The sequence below is a fragment of the Neovison vison genome, chromosome 4, assembly GCF_020171115.1.
Source record: "Neovison vison isolate M4711 chromosome 4, ASM_NN_V1, whole genome shotgun sequence".
NCBI lineage: Eukaryota > Metazoa > Chordata > Mammalia > Carnivora > Mustelidae > Neogale > Neogale vison.
Window position 1 is genome coordinate 75,417,579 of NC_058094.1, and position 27,185 is coordinate 75,444,763.

The 27,185-nt window shown below is 41.2% G+C and overlaps 1 protein-coding gene across 2 annotated transcripts in view; it reads left to right on the top strand.

The window, feature by feature from the left end:
- Nucleotides 1-7,246: 7,246 nt before the first annotated feature.
- TOX (thymocyte selection associated high mobility group box) overlaps nt 7,247-27,185 on the top strand; it is a 303,336-nt gene continuing 283,397 nt past the window's right edge. For both annotated transcript variants that reach the window (XM_044245550.1, XM_044245551.1), the window contains exon 1: nt 7,247-7,535. In XM_044245550.1, coding sequence (XP_044101485.1) covers nt 7,434-7,535 — 102 coding nt within the window. In that variant the 5' untranslated portion in view covers nt 7,247-7,433. The remainder of the gene's footprint in view (nt 7,536-27,185) is intronic.

A 27,185-nucleotide genomic window follows, 5' to 3' on the forward strand; every position in this document is an offset into this window, starting at 1 on the left:
GATTTTTGAATTAGGAAATTGAAGGCTACACATTAAAACACACTGTTATAAAGCAGGGAAGATTCCTTTTCTTTCGTCTTTGGCTCTGAGATTGTCCTATAAGGCCACCCTTATCACGTGAGAGTATCCTTTTACCCAAGTAGCATGCTAAAAATGTATTCAATAGTTTAACTCCAAGTTAACTCCAAGTTTCAAAATTTAATTTAAAGATTTTTAATTCCTAGTTTTACAACATGTCTTAAATTTCACTAGCAAAAATCAGATGTTTGCTGTTTTTCTTTGTTACCAAAGTTCTTGAACATATTCAGGGACAAATCTAATGTAAAAAAAAAAAAAAAGCATTTTCCAACTCTAAAAAATTACAAGAGATGTCTTGGTTCCCTGTTTGGATGAACTTCATCTTACGCTATCCAAAATGTGTGAGCACAGAAACCCTTTAGATAATTCGAGCTAAGGCTGAACCCTCAGCCCCCTTGATCACATAGAAGGAAGGTGTATTTCAAGAAGAGGCGTGTCCCTTAGTGCTCAGGGGATGTGACCTGACTTTTACTGGGGACAGAGATGTTATGCCCAGTCTGATGGAGAGCTCACTCTCTCCTTCGGCAATACATTCAAGATCCCTGGGGAGAATACTTCCCCCCTGTGACAAAATTCTCCAAGGCTCTAGTATTACAACCAATTTCTTACATTGTTTCTTCAGTAAAGGCGTTCTCTTGTTTCTGAAAGAACTCCTGAGATACACGATTCAACGATATTATATTGCCCCCCTGCCCCGAGACTGCCCCCTCCTGTCAGGTCCTTTAAATTTCCTAAAGGTCTTATTTTCCAAATCCTTTAATCATCTCTGTGGTAAAAAACTAAGTTCTCATGCCTTTTTGTCTCACTCTGGATGAGGTACTGGCTGGCCTAAGTCCTGTGGGTCATATTGATATGTTTCTACACAAGTGAGACCTTCCCGCTTTAAATTGAAGTGCTCCTGTGGACTCGTCATGTCTTTTTGAAAACCAACAATAACAAAACACAGCTAGGGACACAGTTCAAAATAAGACACAGAGTGTACAAGTAAGCCAGGATTATCTTTCCTTTGTATTACTCTGGGTCCCTTTCGGGCCCCACTTCATGGGAAAGGATGACCCTTGATTGTCCATTTTCACCAAAATAGCATTTGGAAAAGCAGGACTATTAACTCAGGTAAAGCAAAAGGGCTGTTCCTTTCATCTCAGCAATTCCACACCTACTCTCCTTCCAAGTGACTTTTTATAGAATATTAGTTTGCATTAAAAAAAAAATCCATTTAATTGCATGGGAGAAACACTTCACCACCATGCTCCAGGCCGATCCCATGTTGCAGCTGCTCCTACTTAACGGGTAATTGTGGCCTCACTCTTTTCCAAGGAACTAATTCTGATTTTGAAAGGATTCGTCCTCATAGTTTATCCTGATGAGAGAGGACTGGATTATTGCTGTGTAAAATAGTTGAAGAGTCTTATTATAGCTATTATGCCACAAATGTTGTATATTGTTAGAGATCCCAGTACTGTCCCACACTCAGTGTAAGATGTGCAGGCACTGGCACCCTTCCCATATTATGTAAAAAAATACTGCATTTTATGAGTCATTTAGTACCATGTGAGGTATCTGTGGACCCTATATCATTTCCTTCAAACTTTCCTCATCATTCTGAAATCCTTTATTTTCTGGTTGAAAGACTTACAATCTAGTCATTTCTCACTAGTCTCCCCAGGAAATAAACTTCAGTACTCTCTGCTCTCCCACTGCATTATATTATGGATTGCATATCATTCTACTTTACATTTAAATTACTTTAGAAAACTATTTAAAAAAAAAAACCTCTGGACAACAGTAAATTCTAACTGGTAAATTGAGAAATTGTAAATGTTTCCTATCAAAACCATTGATGATGTTTCTAGAACCTTGAAGTGGGGTAGGATTAAGCATTGGTTAGGTTGTAAGGAGAAAAAACACCAACATACTTAATTCAGCCATAATCTTGTTAGGAACGTAAACCTGTAAACACAGATAACATCTTGGATAACAAGATGGTTTATAATACAACTGGTCCATACCACAGGTTCAAATGAATGGAATTTTAAAAGAATGAGGTTTTCTTCTACAAGAGAGACTGAGCTATCACCTATTGCTGGAAAGCACACCCTTAAATAAGAGGAGGCCAGTGAAGGACTGATATTAATTTTGTTATAAAATACAGCATGCTTTGATTTTAGTTTCAATAGTTGGCATTTCAAAGTAAATCCCTCTATAAGATCTTTCATCCTCACCTTCAACACAGAGAGGGCTATTACCCTTAAAGAAAATTAACTCCAAGGGCTAACCAAGAGTACCGCTCAAGAAGTGCCATTTTGTTGTTGCTGTTGAATGATTTTTTTTTTAAAGATTTTATTTATTTATTTGACAGACAGAGATCACAAGTAGGCAGAGAGGCAGGCAGAGGGAGAGAGGGAAGCAGGCTCCCCGCTGAGCAGAGAGCCCCAAGTGGGGCTCAATCCCAGGACAATGGGATCATGACCTGAGCTGAAGGCAGAGGCTTTAACCCACTGAGCCACCCAGGCGCCCCTGTTGAGTGATTTTTATTAGACTCTCATAAGTCTTGGATAGGATTGACTGTGTAGAGGATATTTTCCCTGATGCAAAACATTCTGTGTGTAGTTTGGAGAAATTACTACAAATTTGGGGCTTATGTCCATAGTACAAAGAATCAGTAAACATAAAATGCAGTCAGTGGAAACACGTGCAAATTTGAAAACATGACATCATAGAACTATCATCAAAATGATATGGAGAAGATGTGGAGGGAACAAAATAAGATGCTAAGTGTGGTTTGTAATTAGTGGTTAAGGGTTCCAATAAAACTTGTAAAACTAAATAAGAAAGTGAGATGCAACGTTAAAAAATTATGACTAGGGGCGCCTGGGTGGCTCAGTGGGTTAAGCCGCTGCCTTCGGCTCAGGTCATGATCTCAAGGTCCTGGGATCGAGTCCCGCATCAGGCTCTCTGCTCAGCGGGGAGCCTGCTTCCTCCTCTCTCTCTGCCTGCCTCTCTGCCTACTTGTGATCTCTCTCTGTCAAATAAATAAATAAAATCTTTTAAAAAAAAAATTATGACTAGGTCCAGGACATAGTAGGCATTTCAGAAAGGTAGCTATCAACTTTATTACATCAATACTAGTTAAGGAGAAGTTTTGTTCACAGACCACGTTTTTTGGTAATGAGAGTTCCTAGTTCAGATGACCAAATTGTAATTAGGGTCTCTACAGCAGTTCATTCCGGTTTCGTTAGAATAACTGAGTCCATTGCCACACTCGGTCTCTGTAAGGGCAGTGTAGATGATGGGGACCTCGAGACATGACCTGCTATGTCCCCTTGTGAGAGCCAACACAAAATAACAGTCTAGCCAGGAAATCTACTCACGTGAAAATTTTGTGCTTTGAACATTCCCTTTGTGCCCATGTTATCTTTCTTCCTAGACCACTGGTTTTCAATCCTTCCTGAAAGTTGGAAGCCCCTGGAAAGCTTCTACAAACTCCTATGCCCAGTCCTTACCCTAAATGGATTGAAACAGAATCTATGGTGGAGAAGTCCAGCCATGAGTATTTTTCAAAGGGTGCAGGGTGACTCCACTGACCAAAGTGAGAAGACTAGAACACATCTAAAACTGAAACTATTTCAAGAAATTTGTTCTTGTATGTCAACCTATACACAATACATAGCATAGAGCCTGACTCTACTTATATGGCTTTGTTGAATAATATCTGAGCGAATGGATGGGCAAATAGATTAGTAAAATTAGCCATGATGTAAAGTTGAATGTCCTGGAAATTGAAAAATAATATAATACCTCTCTACTATTTTTATCTCCCAAATTAATAAGATTTACTCAGTGGTTTATCTATTCAACTTCCTCCATGTTTTTTTCTGGGAGAACTGCTCTCCTTCCATATATGATGGGCCTTGGGTGGAGCATTATAAAGAGAATATTTTTTTCAGATCACACTGAGATAATCTTTACAGCCTACTCTTCATGTAGGAGTGATTGGGGTTAAGAGCTGTTTTTCTTTAAACCAACAGCTCCCATTCCCCCCTGAGCTGGGAAAAACTCAAGCAGTTCTGTCACACCAGCTGGGTGCCTTACAATCTGATTCAATTCTGACAGTATCTCCCTGGATTATCTCCCTGGAGATAGCATCAGATCCCACAGGCTAAGGGCTCAGCCCCACAAGACTCCCTGCACTGCCCCAAGAATAAGAAAACCATTTGAGATGCTAATGACAAGCCCAGGGTGATAACTGTGCTTCTGACTGATCAGCTATCAAACAGAATATCCTATGACACCCTCCTCGGGTTTGAGGACTTTAGCAGAGTGTTTCACAAGGCTCAGGAAAAACAGTTTACTTACTGTTTACATATTTATTATAAAAGGATATGACAAAGGATACAGATGAACATCCAGATGCATTGAGTAAGGTATGTGGGAAAAGACGGAATTTCCATGCTCTCTCCAAGATAACCACTCTGCATGACCTCCACTTGGTCACCAACCAGGAAGTTCTCTGAGTCCTGAACTTTGACAATTTTTATGGGGACTTCATCACATAGGCATGATGGATCATCAACTCCATTTTCATTCCCAGCAACCCCCCCCCACCCCCATCATGAAATTGAACTTCCTGGTCTACTCTCCATGTATGAATGATTGGAGTCAAGAGCTTTTTTCATCAAAAGCTCACATTCCCACCCCTCACACCATGCCACACACAAACATACCATTTTGACGCTACTGATTGCACACGAAAGAAACCAGGTACAAATTAAGTAGAGGGATACATAGTTCCCGCGCATATAGGTTTCTTCTCAAGACAGAAAAAAGTCTAGAGAACAAAGTATAGACATCATTGTCTTCCCTAGATGTCAAAATGTTGATAATGAAACTTTTCATCTTCCTGATGTTCACAGGGTCATCAAACAGATATCAATTACAGATTCTAAGAAAGTTTTCATAAATGATATAATACATTGATAATAAATGGTGAATTAATGATAGAGATTTAAGTTTGGGAATATTTAAGTTAAAATCAATTTTTTTTAAATTTTGGAAATACATATAAGCATATTTTAGCATCTACAACTGAATTTTGAACACTGACAATCAAAACACAAAACATTTAAATTTAATTATAAAGAAATTTATTAAGAGGAAAAAATTTTTTATTTTTTTATTTTATTTTATGCCTTGAAGGACCTGTAAATATGGATATTCTTCAGAATCCAGTGGAGAGGAATTCTTTTTTCTCACTGCTCTCTCTCTCCCTACACAATTTCCAGCATGTCAATCTTGAGGTGGGGAAAGTGTTAGATTTTTGTTACTTCTAGAAATGATGAAGGGAAGAAAGAAAACAATGGTTTAAGAGAAAAAAGGATGCAAGGAGTACAAAGCAATGCTAAGTAAAAGGTTCCTAAAAAGCCATGTGTAGACACTCAATGATGTTATCATTTCTTATACTTTCTTCATAGATTTTCTTCCAGATCTCTCTGATTGTACCTGACAGGTGCTCTCCGTTGCAGGGGAAACAACACAGCTGTCAGAAAGTTGTACAGAGCAGTTGGCAGTCAACGTGCACTGTACAGTTGTGTGGGGTGGCAGAGTGTTATTAGTAGCCTTAGCACAGAATGAAGTAGAAAGGATGAAGTACTTCCAGGCTCCTTTGCAGGGTCTTGGGCCCTACTGTGTGTGGCTCCTTCCTCCTGGGAAGGTAAATATCACCCGCTATTGCCTGGACTTCCCACCAAGGACAGAGTCTCAGGGATAAATCTGCTGGACTCCAGTCAAATTTCGTGGACTCCCCCCACCCCCCACCCCACCGCAGCCATCCGGAAAAAAACGAAGTTGCAAGTTTCTGTGTTTTAGAGGTAAGGCGGGAAAACATGATTGGAGACTTTCTCCTCCCACTTGCTGACCAGAGAAAGGGGGAGGCTGATTCCAGGTCTTCAGTGCCTCTCCCAGAGCATCAGTGGGCTTCCAATTACAAAAAGACAAGAATCCCATCGGGGCAACTAGCAAGCCCACGTGTTTTCCCTCTAGACTGATCTTGTGTGTTGATGATCCTTTCCCTATTTACACTTTGATTTACTCCCGTGGTCTTTTTGGAGTCTCTAGGGCTGCCTTAGCTTTGCAAACCCTCCAGTGGGTCGCAGATTATTGGGAGGTGAGGGCTGGAGGCGGAAGCGAGCGACAGAAGTGGGTAGGCTTTTAAGCCCATCCACACCTTGCAGTCCTTTCGGGTCCCTAGCCCAGTAGCCCGCTATAGCGCACAGTTGATTCGCGCTCCCGGAGGGTTCCCGGTCCCTAGGACCGGCGCAGCATGTAATAGCCACCTCCACCAGGGGCTGGGAGTAGGGGTGGGGACGCAGAGATGAGAGTGGGGAGAGCCACGAAAGGGGAGGTGGCGGATGCAGAGAAAGAGGTGGGGACAGCCGCGGAGGGGACGGTGGGAGCGGGGTGGGGCCGGGGCGGGCCCGGGGGCGGGGCTCGCCACAGCGCCCCCTTGCTGCGTGTTCCCTGCCGTGCCCCGGGGCCGCCGGTGGCTGGGGCTCCGTAGCCCCTTTGTGTACGACTCGCTGGCCGGGAGGAGCGCGGATCCGGCACAGCGGAGGCTCCGCGGGGTCCCGCCACCCCGGCCCGGTCCCGGCCGCCCTCTCCTCCTTTTTCTCCGCTCCTCCCTCCTCCGGGCCCCGGCCCCCAGCCTCGAGCTGCAGCCATTGGGTCGCGAGCGGCCCCGCGTCCTGCCACGCACCCTACCCCGCCCGGCCCGGGGCGTTCACCCCCCCCACTCTCGCCCTGTCCCCCTCTTCATTCCTCCCCCCATCCCAGGCCTCCAAGGTGGAGAAAATAAACTAAAAGCAGAGCAACTCAGAGACTCCAATAAAACGCCCAGGACCTAGAGCCCGAGCGCGAGCGCGTGTGCCGGGCGGCGAGGGGCGCGGGAGGCGGGGATGGGGGGGCGGGCGGGGGGACAATGAGCGCATGAAGTTACCTGCCCGGCGGCAGCGGCGGCGGCGGCGGCGGCGGCGGCGGTGGCGGCGGGGCCGGGAGGCGGCGGCGAAACAGGCTGCGCGCTCGGCGCCGACGGGTACGCGCCGCGGCTTGGGGGAGAGTTGAGCGCTTTTCCCCCCTCTTTTTTTTTTTTTTTCTTTCTTTCTTTTTTTTTTTTTTTTTTTTTTTCTCCTCTTCTTAAACAAACCACAAACGGATGTGAGGGAAGGAAGGTGTTTCTTTTACTCCTGAGTCCAGACACCTCTCTCTGTTCCGTCTAAGCTTGTTTTGCTGAACACTTTAAAAAAAAAAAAAAAAAAAAAAAGGAAAAGAAAAGAAAAGGAGTTGCTTGATGTGAGAGTGAAATGGACGTAAGATTTTATCCACCTCCAGCCCAGCCCGCCGCTGCGCCCGACGCTCCCTGTCTGGGACCTTCTCCCTGCCTGGACCCCTACTATTGCAACAAGGTGAACGCTCTGCTTTTGTTTCCACCGTGTTCTTGCTGCTTGATCCCGGGAGGGGGGCGGCGGCGGCGGCGGACCGGCTCGGCTACCGGGGTCGGTCGGCGGAGGCCGGTCCCGGGCGCGCTCGGCTCGCAGCCCGCTACAGCCCTGCGTGCGCTGGGGTAGTAAATACTGTGCAGCAGCTCCGGGGGTTTGCCAAACACCGCGATTGTGCGTAAAGTGACAAGATTTGCTCGGATTCTTTCCTTCCTGCTGTTCGCGACTAAGGCTCCCTGCCTAGGTTTGCCGGGGGGCGTTTAAAAAAAAATTAAGAGAAAACCACGGAATACTTTGGGGGTGTGTCTGGGGTCCAGGAACGCAGGCAGAGAGTAAGAGAAGTCAGTTTATTTTGTAGTTTCCCCTTCTGCTTCCCGCCCTCTCACGGGCTGCGGGGACTCGTGGCACCGCTTCCCGGACCGGGATTAGTTGCCAGGGGAGCAGCCGGGAGTCGGGGTGCAGGGACCAGGGAGACGCCTCCGCCCCCCGCCGGGAAAATTGCTCCACAAGTCTTTTGTTTTCGCAAATCCTTTCGGGCGCCCGAGCCGGGTGTTCGGACACCGGTTTGCGGGCCGAGGTGCAGCGTGGTTGCCGGGTTTGGGGGACAGCTCCCGCTTGCGGGGGGCGGGGGGCGCGGTAATTGCAAGTTTGTTAGAAGCCGGGCGAGTGCGTCGAGTTTACGTCTGAAGCTCCAGCACTCCTCACGGCGCTTGGAGAAGCGTACCAGGCTGGGCTGTACCCACAGCCCGGTGACCCCAGGTGCCAAGGCCGCGGGGTACCCGGGCGCGGCTGACCAGGCGGGTGGCCCCGGGCGGGCCTGGGGGTGGGGGTGGGGAGGCGGCCGGGGCTACTGCGAAGCTCTGCTATTCCCGTAGATAGAATAGTCAGGGGGTGCGAAGGGAGGGGGTTACTCTCGGTGCTTCTCCAACTCTCTGCCCCGGGAGGACGCGCGGGGACTGGTCTCCGAGGGCAGCCGCAGGGCCACGGCTTTCCTCGCCCCGGGCTTATTGGACGTGTGGAAGCTGTCCAGCCGGGTGTACGTCGGAGGGGAGGAATGAGTTCTTTGAGACACCGGGCGAGTGGGTTAGACGCCCAGCTCCCGCTCAACCTGCTTGGTACTGTATTGCAAGCAGTTCCTTGTAGGTCCCTCCGTGAATTCCACTGGATGAATCGTTGGGACCCTTAATGTTTGCCTGCTGGCGAGGCATCATCAAACAGCTTTTTTACGTGATACAGAAGTATTTAACGCGCTGCATCCTCAGCCCCCCGGACTCCCCACCACGCCACCCCCTCGCAGCTCCAGAGTCTTGGTCAGTCGGGACACACACACACACACACACACACACACAGAGCTGTGAGTTAAGTGATCCACAGATATCATCCTGTGCAGAAGCTCCTTGATGCTGGGTACAGTGTAAAGCTCGGTAGAAGGCTATGCTGAATGTCTATGATGGATAGGCAAGTTTGAAACGGAGGAAATAGTCTTGTGCAAGGCAGAAAAGCTTATCATACAGGGAGCTCTTTAGGTACGAACAGGTTGGAAAGCTCAGGTAACTTTGGCAAGAGAAGTTTGTGTAATGAAGTTTCATTATTGGTTAGTACTATAGTTCTTTTATTCTTAAATCTGTTTTGCCTTTATAAGCAAGTATTTTGTGTATGTAACATTCTATTTTGCTCATAACACTAGTGCTAACAAAAATAATAAAGTAGCAGACCTATCATGCTTAGTAAACACATCTTCCAGTAAGATGGTAACCAGTACCAAAAAGAACCATTTTGGCAGTGAAACTGGACAAATCTGATTAGATTGATTGGTGATTTTAGGCTCCAAAAAGAAGGTAATGACTTGGATACACATTTCACTTGTCATTCTTGTGATAGTAGGGTCAGATTCAATTTAAAAGTTAAATGCTTTGGAAAATCAAGAATTACTTCAATATATTAAATCATTTTCCAATTAAGTACTTTAAATAATTTTCGTGGGTTGTGCTGTGAATTGAATAAATTAATTTAGAAAGTCTTCAGAATTTCTTTACTAGCTCATTGAAGTTCCTTTCAAGTCCCCCCGTGTAGGAGAAGCAAACTGTTCTTTTTAAATGCAAATTAGCCACCCTTTCTATAGACTAGTTGCAAGTCTTCTATTTAACTTATCCAGGGAATAATGGATTTTTAAAGATGCAAAGTCATGATATACTTCTAATAGTAGGAAGAGACTTTATGGAAATGTTTCTGGAAGAATGCCTTCCCCTGCCTTTCTCTGGATAGCAGTCTATCAAATATATTTGTCACTGATCCCCGATTATATTAAACATATTGAGTAGGTTTGGTAGGCCCCAGAAAACCTAGTTTTTTCTACTCCATCATGATCAGCACTGGTACACAATTTCTATCCAGCTTCACTGTTTTAGTTGCTTAGGATGTAGTCAACTAGCATTAATTTTTGCAATGACTCAAGTGGATTTGCTGGGATGTGGAAGATGGGCAGAAGTTTGGAAGAAGTTTGAGATAAGAAATCTGCATCTACATTTAGTGAAAGCAAGTTGGATCCGACTTGCCTGAAAGAGCCAAGACAGCAAAGTAAACCTTGTGTCTTTCAGAGGTGTAATGAATATGTGGTTTATTACAAGAACAGTCACTTTGTCAGGTTATTTGTTTTTAATAGGTTGATAATACCATAAATTAATAATTATCTTTATTTTAAATCTGTCAACACTTTTGTAGTTGAAGCTGGTGTGCTAAGTCCCAGTGGAACCAGGATCTTTACGTGCTTCAGAATTGTGCCATTGTACCTATAGTTTTCCCACTGATCTTTTTTTCAATGTTAGAAGAGACCCTAATCCAGAAAATGAATATCTTCTTCCTCAAGCTTTTCTAAACTAGAAGGAGGCTGTGTTACCCCGCTGACACTTTCCGGCTGCTGCTCTATAGATTGCCAAAAACGCTACCTACATTTTTCAGTCGATAAACTCCAGAGGAGGCTTTTTTTTTTTTTTTTTTTTTTTTTTTTTTTGGAAACCGTTTAATTTACTATTGGTCTATTGTAAGAGCACATTACGTTATGAACACATCACTATGCAAACTGGCCTCCATTTTCACAGAGCCCATTGAGGGAGAAAAGTGAGAACAATGCGGACGATGTTGGTTATGGCAAGGGTACGAGGCATCTCTTATACAAACAGCCAGAACGGATGGCATGTTGCTGTATATAGGTCAGTCTTTGAAACAGCAGCGTAGCTCTCAGACTGGACAGAAACATGCAGGCCGAAAGTAACAGTGTTCACCTCTTGGAACTTAAAGCGTGGTTACATTTCAGACATTGAGAGATGGTACCATAGTCAGTTTCATCTAATTAAGACTATTTTAAGTAACACTGTAGCCCTTAATTGAAATTGCATTAAAGGGGCTCACAACTGGAGTGCAGTAGTAAAATAGAGTCCTATTTTTTGTTCTAGTTGAAGGTGTCAGAGCATCAGTGCAAATCTATACCCACAGAGTAAGAACAGTTCCTTTCAGTTTCTTAGTGCAGTGTGATTTGTAAAGATTGTTTTCACTGATTTTATGCTAAATTGGGACAAAGAAGTGGCACTTTTTCATTTTTACAATGATGTGATGTGTTCAGTTATTGCTCAGTATCTGCCCACATAAGGAGCAGTAATACAATGATGTTATGACATGGCTAATCACAGGGATGCTGACCTCTGCCATCAGTGGGAGAGGAAATAATGGTCTTTACTGTTCTCAGTGGTTGCTGTTGTGGAATCAGGTCCTGAAGCTTTCTTTGGTTGGTTTAGACACAGGCAAGTCTAAGACACAAACCCATGCTTAATACTAGTTATACACAGACTAAAGAATAATGGCCGTTTGGGATGTTGGGCTTTTGTCATTGAAATGAGGAAGGACAGTGTATAATCTTTTCATATAAACATAGGAAGAAGGACCTATTTGTGATGAACTCAGCGTTGAAATGTCAGGGCTAACATTAAACACTCCATAACTTTTGAGAAAAACAAGATTCATTATTGTTTCTGCTACATCTCCTTTGAGCTTATTTTCCTATTTACTTAGAGCATTATGTCTTGGACTTTAAGGTGACAAAACTCATCGCATCTAAAATACAGGATATACAAGCACATTAAGGTGGAGTCATTATTTCTACTCTAATTAATAAATGTAAGAAAAAAGAAGAGAATGGGAAAAGAAGGAGGAGGAGGAAGGGGAGGGTTATAAGCAATTTAGAGCATCATGCCTGATTAGTTCTTAATCCACATACATAACTTCTAGGACTTCAGTAAATTCATAGTTGATACTTGGGACATCATTAGTGTGATTAAAACTCCCTTGGGACTTTTACTGGCTGGATCTTTCTGAAGTTCTGAGGTCCTTAAAATGTGCTTTAAATATATTTTTTATAGGTAAGAAAGAGCAGAAAACAAGCAATCATACGGTTTTGGCCACCAAATCAGATATCACACAAAAACCTCAAATGTAGCTATCTTGACTTTGTGGGATATTTCACTGTCACAAATTCCAATTTTAAATGTCTGTGTGAAAATTGTAGTATGGGTTTTGGAGAGATCAAATGCTATTTTTAACATAGCTTATGTGGCTTAATATTCTCACAGTTTATCGTATTTTTTTTAAGGTTAGTGAATGATGATATTAAGGAATGTTTTAATATTTTGCTTAGGAAAACTAAACTGATATTTAAATATTATCTTAATAAACTGCTATTGTAGATCTTTTTTAAATGATGTGATTGCAAGGGATGTAAGAACAGGCAAAAAGTAAGGCACTTGAACCTGGAAGAAAAAGGGAAAGTTCCAAGTTTAACAGTGACTTCCTTGGGACCAAAACCGGGCCTCAAATATTGGTTTCGGTATGTGGAACTATTTTTTTTTTTTTTTTTTTTTGGCCATGCTTTTTTGCAAGGAGCTCAATTCAAGAGAGGGATAATGTAGAGAATTGGAGGAATATCATACTTAGCTATAAAAGATGATTTATTCTAATATTTTCCAACATTTTGCTAGGATACTAGAAAGTTGAAAAGACCCTGGGGATATTTCTCAACTGCTGGTAATCCCTCCTGCCCTGATTTGAAGACTGCCCTCAGTATCAGGTCTGTCTGTATGCCCCCCTGCCTCCCCACCCCCCACTCTCACCCTTCCCAAACACCTCCAGTCCAGGAAGAGCTTGGCAGCCTGGTTTAGCTCCTCCCTAATCTTAAATCGAACCTGGGAGGTCTGTACCTTCTAATGTGAACTCTCTTCGCTCTCCTCAGGAATGTGACTCAGCATTGTGGTTATCTTGGAGAGCATGCTTCTTTCCTCCTTGTCATCATTGTTACAATCATCATGGTAACCTATGCATTCTTCCTCCAGTACCTGACCTTATTTTCTGGTTAAGGAAATTGGAATCTGCCAGTCTCTCATACCCACTTTTTAAAATCTTGAATTAAGCTCTTCTCTTTTTCTCCATTTCCCCATCTGAGTGAATGACATAAGGTCATGCAATAATAGACCAAGAAACCATAGATACTTTGCTGTGAGGGAAAATAACTATGGCGGTCACTTCTAAAGTCTACTAGTTTCCACCTTTCCCCCACATTTTAAGCGCAGTGTATTTAGAGCTTGGAAACAGTTTCTGGAGCATCCCTTTCAGTGAGAAGTCTTTATTTAGATTGTAAAATAGTATAAAAGTGGGACTGTGGTCTCCAAATCTTGAGTTGGCCTGCAGTAAGTTAGGGGATTTAACGCTTACAGAAAGTAAATGGGTTAACAGACTTAAGTGTTTTCATGAGAATATGCATGGACAACTAAAACAGGAAGAGTTGGGCATGCAGAACTTATTTAACTAATCAACTTAGATAACTTATCCTACATGTCAGCTCTCTGAACGTGAATCTCCAGGTCCCTGGGAAGTCTTAGCACAGAATATTTATCTTGTATCTCAATAAACATGAAATGTAGCAATCATGACTTGATGGAATGTTGTTAATAATTACATTTTTAAAATGGCATCAATTGTTTAAGATAAAACTTACATTGTATACAACCAAATCCAAGAATCTAAAATGTACACCTTAGGAGAAAACAAGATTGTTGTGAACCATAACTAATAAATACTCTGGCCCCAATTGTAGTTCTTACCTGCAAGAAGCTTCCATGGGAAACATCTATAAGCTTGAATGCCACCTTGTTGGTCTCAATTAAATTTAAACAAAATTCAAATATGAGAATGTTTAATTTTACCAATTCTAAAGAAACTTTCTTGCCTTTCCTTTACTTTCATTCTGGTGTTATTGATATATTTTTCAATTGATCTTTGCACCTCTCAGAGTCAGATAGCCTGTGGTCTCCAGTGGTTGACGGGACCCACAGTCAATACTGAATAGCGTTAAATGGACTGTCCGTTAGGAAGCTGGAGTGCCAAGGCGATAGAGCTTACATCTGCCCTAATGAACTTGAGAATTTTTTGTTTTACACCATGCATGCCAAGTTTCATCCCGAAGAGCAATTTCTCATTAAAAACAGTTGAGTTATAAACTGCTTAGAAATGTGGTTTATAATGGAAGTGCCAACAGACTGTTAATTATAGCAGTTCTTCCATAATACTTTGAGACATGGAATTCACATTAACCTGAATGAGCTTTTCCTGGTTATAACATGTTTCTCCCTATAGCATTCATTTTGAAAATGGGAACATTATATTGCTCTGTGCTTGGATGTTGATGGTACAGCAGAAAAGACCAGAAGGAAGATAATGCCAGAAAGAAATACCCTACTCTTTCATGATAGGAGATACCAGTATTTTTCCAGACTTCTGTAGTTTGGTCTATGGCAAGTTTGCATTACTTGATGAATAATGTCAAAGCTAACTTTTAAATGCTATCTTCAGATTTCCATTTTACTCGTGAAAAATCATCATTTATACACATTTATAATACCAAAGATCGTGCAACCAATGTTACTATTAATGCTTTTCTGTTTGTCTATTTTTCACTTTGGACTTTTAAATGCTTCTGCTTTAGCCAAGTATTTATTGGTTTTCATTCCTGAGTTATGTGCTTTTATGAAGCTATCTTGAAAGGACTCCCAATTAAACTAAGGCTATGGTTGGTTGATACGAAACTTTGTTAGTGGCCAAGAAAATATAAAAAAGTTATTTTGAGTTACTACGAAGACCTACAAGTTATATGTATCTGATCCACACGGGTGAAATGGCAGCTTCTACAGAAAATAGCTTTCTTTGATGTCTGGGAGCATCTTTCTGGGGGTTACCTAGTCAGAGAAATTGGGGTATGTGTGTGTGTGTGTGTGTGTGTTTTCTTATGTTCCTCATGTCCTGGATATATTTCTGGTGATACATGCATGAGAATTTATCATAAATGGCAGAATCTATCAATGCATACAACAACAACAAGGGAAATCACACTGTCTTGTAGGAATGCCTCATTACCATTCCATTTTAAGAAACATAGCCATATTTCACAGGAGAAGATGCTTTCCAATGCTAGCGCTTTAATTGGGCATAATATAACCTGATAAGATTAAAGGACTAGAGCTTTCTGAGAAAAACCATAGGCTCTCTGAAGAAAAAACTGCTTTTTGTTCAAGATTTGAGATAAAAACTGAGGGCCCTTAAACCTATGTTGACTTACTCCTTAGGCAAAATAAATATAACCTTGGAAAGGACATGGTCCCTCCCCCTCTGTTTTCTACTCCCTTTAGAAGCTTGACTTCGTTGTGTCTGGTTAAAGTTCTGACATTAAAAACCTTTAATCCACCTGTGTCCCAGTCTGCCAAGTATCCACTAGAGAAAATAATTTATATTTGTATCAAGGAAGTCTTACGAGAATTAAGGAGTCAACGGAGGCAGATTATTTTGAAATCCTCTGGTGAAAGATGTTCAAGAATTCAAACAGTGGTAGACCTTAGAAAAATACCATATTCCCGGCACACTTCTTATATTTCTGCTCCTCTAGTGACACAAATGTATTTTCCAAAGTTGTAGACCAGTGATTCTTCCAGCATGGGAGTGAAAAGGAGAACCTTTTGTAGAGGGTCACAGGTGAATTGGGACAAGTGGGACATGTGTGGGTAGGTCTGTAGTCTCCTCCCCCTTTCCTTTATGGATAAGCCCCTCCCCCCAGGGTCTTCCTCCTTCTCCGAGTTGAAAGCCAGTGCTGTACCCGCCAGAGATGCTTCTGGTGGGAGCTGGTACCTGTTTGCAGCTAGGAAGGTGAGCTAGAAGTGGAGTCTGGCTGCTACAGAGGGACTGCCCTCTTAGCTCTTGACTTCAGGGAAGCGCTTGCTGCTCTGTACCTTCCTCTGACGGATGGGTCAGAGCTGCAAATATACAGTGTGTGAGATTAATTACCGAATGGATCGACTGGGTCTAAAGATAGTCCAATTACATTGAAAGCGTATCTGTGCACCACCTGATTTTCTGAAGTCTTTTAACTCAATTAAATGGTTAATTAAAAAAAATGGTGGGGTAAAGTGTAATGTTCACTGGCGTCTTCATACATTGTGAAAAACAGTTCTCCTTTTCTAGGCCAAGAGGCCTCAGCCCAAAATGCCAGCAACAATTGTATAAAGAGAAATGTTAATAATAAAGAGTCAGGATAACCTTTCAACAAAAAGTATATTTTATCATTTGGCAGATGCAGTCATGAACATTAATCATAGAACCTGCAGATAGTAGAAGCTTAATATCAAAGCTAATGATTTATTTTATGTTAATGACTTTCTGCCAGGGCATAAAAGACTGTTCATAATGGACTCTCCGCGCTATGTTCAGTTACTAAGGCTAATGGGATAATCTTTTCTCTCCCAAAATTAAGCTTTTTGAAATAAATTATGCTGTTACTTTTCAAGGTAACTCTCAAAAATTTACTGCAAAACTAATCTTTTAAGAACTGCTTAAAGAAATAAAGAGGAAGAAAAATCCCAAAGCAGCTTTTCTAGTTCATGTGCAGTTTTACTTAATTAGAGAGAGAAAGTTTGCATGTATGCTAATATCCCTGAACTTGCAGTGCCGAATAGTTGTAAAGTCAGCCTTCAGTGACTGCCCATGTTGGCCTTTGGAGAGTCAGCCCCCATGGGTATAGAACATGTTTTCGGGAACGGTAGTAAAATGTTGAGTTGTTCACTGGGAAGTTTTTAAAATCATGTTTACAATTAGTTATAACCAACATTATATTTCAATAAGAGATAATTTGCCTACTGAAGTTCACATAATGTGCTAATCATGTCTAGTGGTTAATAAAGGCCTCCTACCTCACTCCCCTGATGGCTATAAAAGGCTATTATATTCATGGCTGCGGTTCAGGTACAGCTGCTCTGTGTTAATAATGCATCATTGTCCCACTAATCAACACACCAAAGGTCAGCCCCCCTAAGCACCTAAACCGCCTATTCTCTCTCCAAAATATTTATTAACACCTTAAAAGCGTATCTGTTCATTTTCCTTAGCCTCCAAGTCCCGTTAATTCCACTCCAGGCTACTTGTGTGATAAGGGTTTTGTAACCTGAGCTAGGTCACAGAGGAGATGAATATATATTCACACTAATTTTCTTCCATAAACATGTTTCCCATTTCTACAGTAAAGGACTGAATTAGTGTAGGGTTGTTTCAGTCATGAGCCCCTTTATAATGAAGTAGGTGTGCTCCAAAGTGAGAACGTTTTCAGATTGTGGGTGTTATTTAAGGAGACACTTTGGAAGGAAAACAACTTTTCAATAACCAGAAGCATTTGAAGTCCACAGAGCCAGTCGGGAAATGGGGAGGGATATTTATAATCGAAACAGACGGGAATCGGTGTTAGTTTATAAACCTGATACTGTAGTGAAGTATTATTTGCTTAACTGTTCTTTTGGCATAGGAAAGCAATAATAGTAAAAGCTTCTAAACCATATTTTCTGCACACAAAGAATACATTCACGTGGGATTTCCATTTTGCTAGAAAATTGTGTAAATCAATAAGCTAGCACTTATCTGCATTAAAATTAGGTAGACAACAATTTATAGGCACAGTGATAGTGTAGTTCTCTTGATACCCTTGGTTAGTGTTTAAGATAATCCTTGCTTTTGTGTCCTCAGAGAAGCCAAAATGTTAAGTGAACAAGATCTCATTTTCCCATCTTGTATTATTGTCTCTGTTTCCTCTTACTCATTTTGATAACCTTGCGTGTGTGCGTGCGTGTGCGTGCGTGTGTGCGTGCTTGTGTGTGTCTCCTTCCTTTATGATTCGGGAACCTTCAGTGTTTTAAGAGAAGAAAAAGACATGAAACTCAACTATGTTTCCATCATCAAGAGAAATGCAAAAGGCAAACCAGGGGGAGGAGCCTGGGTTTCTGCAGCACCTAACGTACAATGGTACCTTTGTCATGCTTTAAATATATAATGCCTACAATAAAATATGTACAGGCACAGTTGTGATCTATGAAGTCCCTGGCTCCAGTGCCATTGTTTGTAGTCTCTACGGTTGTCATACATTGTTCTTTGCACATCATACCCTTACAGCAGAATTTGACACCATTTCTAGCTTTCAGCCTGCACCATTTTCATTGCACAATATACATGAGTTTGACAGGGTGTGTTGAGGAAAACTCTGGCAAGCAATTGATATTTTGAAGTGGCAAGCGTTTCAGCAGCTGCCTGCTTGTGAAAAAGGAATGATAAGATATACTGTATTGTTAGTTTCGGGGAAAGCATTAAGGTTTAAGCTCTGTAAAAATGTACACATTATTCGTCCGTGGCGAAGCAAGTCTTTTATGTTTTTTAGAGCTTAGCTCGCTGGCTGATGTGAACTAGAATGACATTGGTCAGTAAATGAATAGGAGTACTTTGAATTTGAACTGCTGCCAATTTTGCACCAACAAAGGAACTGACAAAAGAAAGATTTTATGTGAAATGCAAAGCACACCCAATGTTTTGGGGGCGGGGAAAGGGAAGGAGAGAGAGAGAGAACCACATGGGGGAATATTCTTTCACACATACTCGCGAGGATACCAAATAGTTAAAACACATCCATTTTTCATGGCTCATCAGCTACGACCTAAGCTGTTTTATCGAATGTTCTTTAAAAACCTGTTGTAGACACATAGGCTTTTAGAATTTGTTCATACGGAATTTAGAGTGTTGTTCTAAATATCACACTGTGCCCTGGGGGCCTGTTGGCAGAATATCAGAGCTGCCCACTGTTGGAGTCACCAACTCTCTCTCTTGTAGTGGGAAATTATAGTTTAATCAGTTATGGCACTTTCAGTGTGTGACGTTCATTAGCGAGGCAATTTGTCATGACTGCTAATGGTCAGAATGCATCTGCTCTCTCCGTTACAGAGTGCGATAAGGAAGAAGACAAATATTTCAATATCTGATAGTATTAACTTGTTTCAAATTTGTAATCCAAGGTTAGTTGCTCAAAACAGACACAGCAGCAGATTAATAAGTAGCCTCTATTCAATTTTACTGGGCCCTGTTTTTAGGGATTTATGACTTTCAGGCACACTAATGTGCTATTATGAAGGGCACAGTCTTTGATTAGATGTTCAACAGAAAGTAAGTTACGAGCAGCGTACCTTCTGGGTTCATCTGGAAAGAATTTATGTGCATAATATTTTCTATAGAACACCATAAATTGAAAGGTTGATGCATGCAGTATTTCTGACATGCTAAATATTCCTCTTATGATTAAAAAAAAAGTCACTTTTCCATTGGTTTATAAACTGGTCAGTCACTTTTCAAGGGAGATTAGCAGCCCGATCTATTTGAAAAGTTGTAAAATTCTGGTGAAAAACTTCAGAGTGAATTAGAAACATCAAGTTTTCCCCCCAGTACGCTGCTTTATAAGATCATTGTTCATTGTTCTACATGGGAAAAGTTAAGAAAGATTCCGCCAGTTGAAAAAGGCTGGCTTTTTTTTTTTTTTTTCAAACGTATATCTCATATTTTCTAGATATTACATCACATGGCTTGCCGGACAAAATCTTTTTGACACATTTTTATTTTTAATGAAAGGCCCTAAAATTCAGAGCATAATGATTTCTTAGAAACTGAACCCAATCTTGGTAAAAAAAAATTCGTTCTTGCTAGTAACAAAAGCTGTTACTGTTTAAGTTCCTGTTGAGCGGTTAGTCGGTACGCTTCACTGAATGTTGTCAAAAAGGCTTTCCTCATGATTGACAACCCGGCAGGAATGTGAATGGAGATTTTAATTGCGTATCATGTGTGCATATCAGAGTGAGCGAATTCATGACTCTGCTTAGCTCCATATCTCTGCAGGTCAGCCGTGCCAAAAAATGCTCTTTTATGTGCAATTTTTCCAAAAAGAGAAAGGTGTATGTGTACTAAAGTCATCCGTTATTCATTTCTAAAGTGAAACACTTGTGTTCCCTTAGCCTCGGAGTCTGAAAGTGGAACAAAAATCCATTTTGAGATTTCTTTCTTTTACTCTTTGCCCTTACACTTGGATGATGTAAATTCTTTTGAGTTACAAGTTGGGAAAAGTCTGCCAGAACATATTTTTCTTATGGCACTTGTTATATGAAGTGTGTTTGTCTTTCTTTTTTTTTTTCTTTTTTTCCCTAAAGAGTACTTTGAAAAGAAAGAAAAAATGTAAGCCAGCAGAAAAAGTTACTGAGGTCAATTGCCTTTCTATATAACTTGCAATCTTTAGAAAAGGTCTGGGGGTTGGGTGGGTGGAGAAGAAAGGATATATTTTTGAGAGGGGGAAAGATTCATAAAGTTGCATCTGAATTTTGGTAAAAATAGCAAAAATGCAGTGCTTATGGTAAAACGACATTAATAAATACACGAATGTTCATTTCTTAGAAAAAGCTCTCCTCTGCTGAAAACATAAAGGTCAAAGTTTCATTTCTGCCCTCACTGCTTTGTCCAGATACAGGGCAGTGATGTACCATTTGTCTTTATTGAGATGTCTCACCCCAACACACATGAGATTTTCAAAGTGGGGTAAAAACTTGCTTCGTAGAGAGACTTTGGCTACACTGATCGCCCCACCCCCGCCCGGACCGCTCAAGAACTTCTTACTGTAAAAACGCGACGAAACAAAAATGGGTGATGAATACGCTTATATAATTTTTCATTGGCGTGATGTGAAAATTTGGCACGTGGGCTGTAAATTTACCGCATAGCTACTTTTCCATGTCATTTTGAATAGGTGAGAAAAAAGATTAGTGCCGGGGTCATTTTTAAAGAGAACCGTAAGAGTAAGTAGGGGAATGTTGAAAAGATGGTGACTTTTATAGCCTTAGGAGACCCCATGGGACTTAACTTTGTTCTGGGCTCTAATATGTTATCTCAACACATTTTAGAACATATCAAATTGCAGCCTGGTGATTCAGCCCTTCTTATGACATGCAGTGCAGGGTGATTGCTACACAGCGGCGATGCTGTACCTTTAAAACGCCGAAGAAGAAAAAAAATCTATTTTATTTTAAAAATCTAGCTCTATGTATGGGTGACATTTTTCTAATGTTATGGAAGACTATTTTGTACTTTATATGGAGAGCTCAGGCAAAGAAAAAATCTATTTACAAAATGAAAAAAAGCGCTCAGCTGAATGCTTTTCACTTTTAAAGATGATATTCTGGTAATGAACTTTATCAAGCAGAGACCATTTCAGTAAAAGTATTAAAGTAGTTCCTATTTCGGTTGCCTCACTTAAGGCTGTGTCACTGTTTCCATTATAACTTCTTATTTTCAGGTGCCTCTAATGCAGTCCCCATACAAATATTTGCACAGGGATGAGATGAGAATATTTTAGTCTACGAAGTCGAGTTTTTATTTAGAATGCACTTCTGAAGAAGCGTGGGGCTTTGTTAATAAGGCATTCACTGGACAGCACCTGTGTGCAGTTTTAGGCTGTGTTTTTAGGCGTGAGATGAGGAAGCGGTGGGCCCCTGCCTTTGGGCGGCCAATCGAGAAGAGAGGAATACAAAGGACCAGACCAGAGCAGAGCTGAGGTATAAACTGATGTGGTAAGAGGTCCGTGCTCAGAGTTCTGGGGGTACAGAGAGCAAAGTAATGGATTGAGGTCGAGGGAATCCAAGCGACTTCCTGGAGGAGATGGCATTTCAGTTGGTCTGAAGAATTGGAAAGTTACTCGTATTTTTGAATTAATTTTTATATTCCTACCTCTTTTCGAAATGACTTGAGGCACTTAAAATTAAGAAATAAAGCCGACAATAAGGCTATGAATAGCAACACAGCACATCACAGCCCCGGAAATGGAGACACAAGCATACTTCTTAGCTTTGGTATTATTACTATAATTAAACATTAAATTTGGCCTTTGCACTCTCGTTGAGCAAAACCAGAAACACCCTGAGTGCCAAGAATTCGGATTACCTGAGAGATGTGTAACACCACTTCTCCATGGATAGAAAGCTTTCCTCTAATTAAAGGCTGCATAAGATATAAAATGAGGAAATGCGTGGAGCTGACGCGTGGTGGCCATCTGAAGGTGATCGGTTGTGGCACCTGGGTTGAGACCGAGTCTTCTGTCGTGAGAAATTGGGCATGATAGAGGAGGAGGAGGCCCACAGGAATAAGAATCTGGAAAGAACCAGGAACGACTCTGGAATGAGGAGAATGAAAACAGGCCTGTGTTACAGGAAAGTAACTGTTGTCGTTAAAGAGATGGGCTGGGGAAGTTCCAGTGGAATTCAAATCACTGTTGTCAGTGGGCTAATGTCCCGCCCGAAGAGGAATGCCCCAGAGAAGACGGACTGACTGTCTAGGGAAATTACCTGATAAAGTGAATGATCAGGTATTGATCGGTTTCGGTGACTTTTCAAATTGGAGATGAATGATAAGCTTTTAGGGGTTTTCCACTTCAGCTAAAGGGTTGAATTTTCTTAAACTCTAACTTCTTGAAGGAGCACTAGAGTGTTGCAGTCTCCCGGCCAATTCTTTCCTTAATTAATCAGCCAGATCATTGGCAATGAATACTAATGCTGTGTGTGTGTAGTCTTTGATGTATACCTGCTGAGCTTACTTCCAAAGATGTTAGTGATCGCTTTCCTGAAATTTCTCAATCAGTGATAAATATGCATATAATTATCTGTAAATTTGGGAAGTATCTTCAAGCATCCAAACATATTCAGAAATGTCTGTCACCAGTTTCAAAGGTACCTCGCGATCTTCAGGTAGCCACAGAGCAAAGTTCTCGAAGTTTTCTGTGGAAGTGCCCTGATGAATTTACAACCTGAGGGGTAAGGAGGACAGGACAAATCCAGAAATGCCGCTGCAATCTACATAGGTCTTAGAAGACTGATGTTCTGTCTTTGAGAAATACTTGGATTTTATATTATTTACCATAATATCTCCATGTCGTTTTAATGTGAATATGATACTATAAATCACTTACCATCGAGTCAACTCTGTGTTCCAGGAAGATAGTCCCTGGTATTCTATTGTCTACTTGGCATATTACTCCGATCCTAGGGGAATGAGTTTGAGAAGCATGAAAGAGTGTAATGGTCTTTGACCTTAGTGTTAAGAAATAGTTTGGAAGCCTTGTAGAAGTCTATCTTGTCTGGTCATCTCTCCCACAGAGAATGGAACGTTTGGTCCACGCTTACTCTTTTCTTGACTCTCACTAATGCTCTAATTAACAAAGTACTTGATTTTAGCGTAAAGTGGGAGAGTATTTAGCTAGGGCTCAATTGTTACTGGTGCAGAGGACATAGTGACTTTCCCAGTAAAGGGAGGGAATGGTGAAGAGGAGGGAGGTCAGATATCTCATGTGTGAGTGGAAGAGAGAAGTCCTGTAGTTATGGCCAAACTTGATGATGCTTAGTGATGAAAGAAGGCAGTCAAGACCGGGATTCTATTGTTAGGCATTAGTATATCACCTAACCTGAGAAGAATTTGAAAAAAATCTAAGAAAAGGAAAAGTTGGCAAAGACTTTGAATGATTTGGGTGACAGTTGGAGATGGGGGGTAAGGGCAGGTGTATATAGGTCAGAACAAGACCCTTCATGTAACAAGAGACCGAGGCTTGGATGCCCCCCTTCCTCTCTCTGTCCTTCACTCTCCCTCCCTTGCTCCTTTCCTCCCTTTCTTCCCCCACAGGGAGACATAATTTGGAAGACGATGGACATTATTTTCCAGATTCCTGTAAGCTTATTTCTTAGACGACCTCTTATCTGTGCTCTCTTACTTATGTCCTCACCTGCCCACTATGGGCTTCTGTTTCCGGGCAGCCATCTTTCTCCTATCCTCTCGATCATCATTATGACACACTTCAGTAAACTGAACTGTCTTTCAAAAAAAAAAAAAAAAAAAAAAAAACAACCAGTAGTTCTAATTATGCAGGATGGAATGGATAGATTTCAGGTGTGCATATCCAAGATTTCCTAAACAAATGCCAGCCTACCTGATAGCCATCCACAGCACCTGACAAATCAGGGTTGGCCGGCTTGGTTGTTTCCCCTTACTTCATTTAAGGCTTAACCTGTTTTTGAAATGAGTTCTCTGTAAACAGTCAGGCATGTATAAATAACGGATATTCCCTCTGAGGACAAAAATATGCCTTTTCATCTCAAAACAACATTTAGGCAGATGAAGCCTTTTAGATTCTTCCTTTCCCCAAATCAAGGAGCTTTTCCTATACTGAACATCTTTTGAAGTTTCATCTGAAATGGCAGGCCAGGGCAATGAACACTGTGTATGTCTGTAGCTTTCATTCCTTTATTTATAAGGTCCCATAAAAGTGGAACAACAACAAAAAATAGTGAAAAAGAGAAGTAGATTTCTTATATTTGATTCCATAGCCTATTTCTTTCTTTCTTCCTTTTTTTAAGATTTTATTTATTTATTTGACAGAGAGTAGGCAGAGGCAGACAGAGGGAGAGGGGCAAACAGGCTCCCCACTGAGCAGAGAGTCCAGTGTGGGGCTCCATCCCAGGACCCTGAGACCATGACCTGAGCCGAAGGCAGAGGCTTTAACCCACTGAGCCACCCAGGCGCCCCTCCATAGCCTACTTCTTTGTGGGGTTTGGAGCCCATGGCCCAGGGTCCTTATAGACCCAGCTCCCAGCAGCGTGACATTTGTGAATATTGGTTAATTTATTCATTAAATATTTTCTGAGTGGTTATTATGCATCAGGAACTGTGCTAAGTGGTAGAGATAGAGAAAGCAAAAAAAAAAAGTGTTCACTTACAGAGATAATAATCTTACATGTGATAGAAATAATTCTATTTGTGGAAGATGGGTGAACGAGAATTCAGTGGACTTTAATATTTGACCTAAAATCTATCAGTATTAAGCTCTGAACACCCCTGTGTGTTCGTTCATCCATTCACCTCTCATTCCTTTCTTCCTCCTTCCCTCTCCCTCTTTCTTTCTTTCTTTCTTTCTTTCTTTCTCCTCCCCCCTCCCTCCCTCCCTCCCTTCCTTCTTCTTCTCTTTCTCCCTCCCTCTCTCTCTCTCTCTCTCTATTAGTCTAGATGATATGGCTGAGAATAGAACCTGCATTCCTTGCCCCGTCCCTTGCTATGACAGCAACTGATAGCCTATGGGACACAGAAACTGGGTAACTTAAGCCAATAGGGATTGTTTATGAAGTAGCCAAAGGAATGAATTTTTTAAAATTGAAATTCTAATCGTGCAAATATTTTAGTCTTCAGAAATTTGAACTCTGGGTATCATTCAGAAAAAGAATGGGGTTTATGCTCGACCCTTGTCATGGGCTGCAGTCAGCTGCTTAGTATCATTCAGGACCACTTTTATATTGAAGTTATTTGTAAGTTCAGGATATTTTTACATGTTTAAATAATTTGTTCAGGTTTATCACAGTGGCTTTCCAAAGGTAAACACCACTGTGTGTTTTCAAGTTCTTTTTTCTGACAAATAACTGCCTATTCTGGAAGACCATCATGGCAGAAATTGCTTACAAAATAATTCTGTGAATCTCCTATTTTCTTACCATCTCATTCCTTCCCCTAATATGGTATGGAACCAGACTGCAATTACACTTTCACAATTACTTTATTATATGGGTTGAAATATACTCCTGAAGCTCTTATTACCTTTTCCATACCCCATTTGCACAGACCTGCTGATGGCTGTCAGCAACGCTTCCTCGGGACAATCAGCCATTCTTAGCGGGTTGTGTTTAAATTCAGAGCACCACAAATAGAAAGCACCTCTCTCTCCTTGCTGATGAATTTTTAATGTTTAAGCATTTGTAATAATTCCAAGGACTTTATTATAACAGCCTGCAGAATTAGGCCTGGGTGTTTTAGGATGTTGGATATTTATCTCTGATCCTGGTCGAAGGGGAGAAAAATGAAAACAACACAATGTTAATAGTGTGTGTGTCTGTAGCAACCTAAGCATTATGTCACCCGGGGTTAGAACTCCTTTTCCCTGAAAGAGGTTGTTGAAGATTTTCTACTTCAAATAATTCACTTAAAAGCTCTTTTCTCCATAATTGCATTTTATGAAGGAGGGTGGGGGAGACTCCACTCCATGTCTTTCAGTGGAAACTGGAATGCCATATATTCAAATATGGAATATATTTACATTTAATAGCAAAATCAAGAACCTTTCTGTTACATTACAAAGAGAAATATTCTTCTTTCTTAAAAAGCCAGTTCTTAGGGTTTTTGAAAGTCTTCTAAATAGAGATTTGGTTGACTCGGAGAGCCCCACGGTATAAGGTCCTATTATCCTCTTTCATGAAATTTTATTTACCACTTCATTTTATCCCCAAACTGTACCCACATTAGGACAACTACATAATAGGCCATCTCTTATAAAGTTATGACATTTAAAAATACATGTTATAGGAAATAGTTAAAGTAGAATCACCTTATGTGTCCTTGCTGTGAAGTGCCAGTGTAGAATGATTGCTCTGCCCTTTGAAAATTAGACAGATTTGAGCCCAATGCTGATATGGGTATGTGTATTCGTGTAAGTCTATGTCAAATGTTCAGAAATAATTCAGATAACTGATTGCATACTTCGATTGTATTCAATGCATAAATTTATCAATATACTTTTTGAAACAACATAATTGTCATTTGGTGTCTATGTTCCAGGTAAACCTCTTGCATATTTCTGATGATTAGTAATGACATTGAAATCAATCCATTAGATGGTCCTATTTGTCAAGCTTCATGTGATAGAAGGAGGAGGAGAGGGAATCCCATACTTTAGTGCTAATTATAGAACTAACCACATGACCTGTGATGAGTTACTTCTCATCTTTTCTCTAATAAGACAAGGGGCTTGATCACCTCTAAGATTCTTTCCTGCCCAAAGAATCAGGGATATCCACTGATTTGCTAAATAGTAAATTCTGTAATATCAAGAGGTCTTGAGAATAAAAGTAATCAGAGAGTTCTATTACAGACAGCAAAGTTAAAGACCTAAGGGTGTTGGGGCACCTGGGTGGCTCAGTGGGTTAAAGCCTCTGCCTTCAGCTCAGGTCATGATCCCAGGGTCGTGGGATGGAGCCCCGAGTCGGGCTCTCTGCTCAGCAGGGAGCCTGCTTCCTCCTCTCTCTCTGCCTGCCTCTCTGCTTACTTGTGATCTCTATCAAATAAATAAATAAAATCTTTAAAAGAAAACAACAATAACAA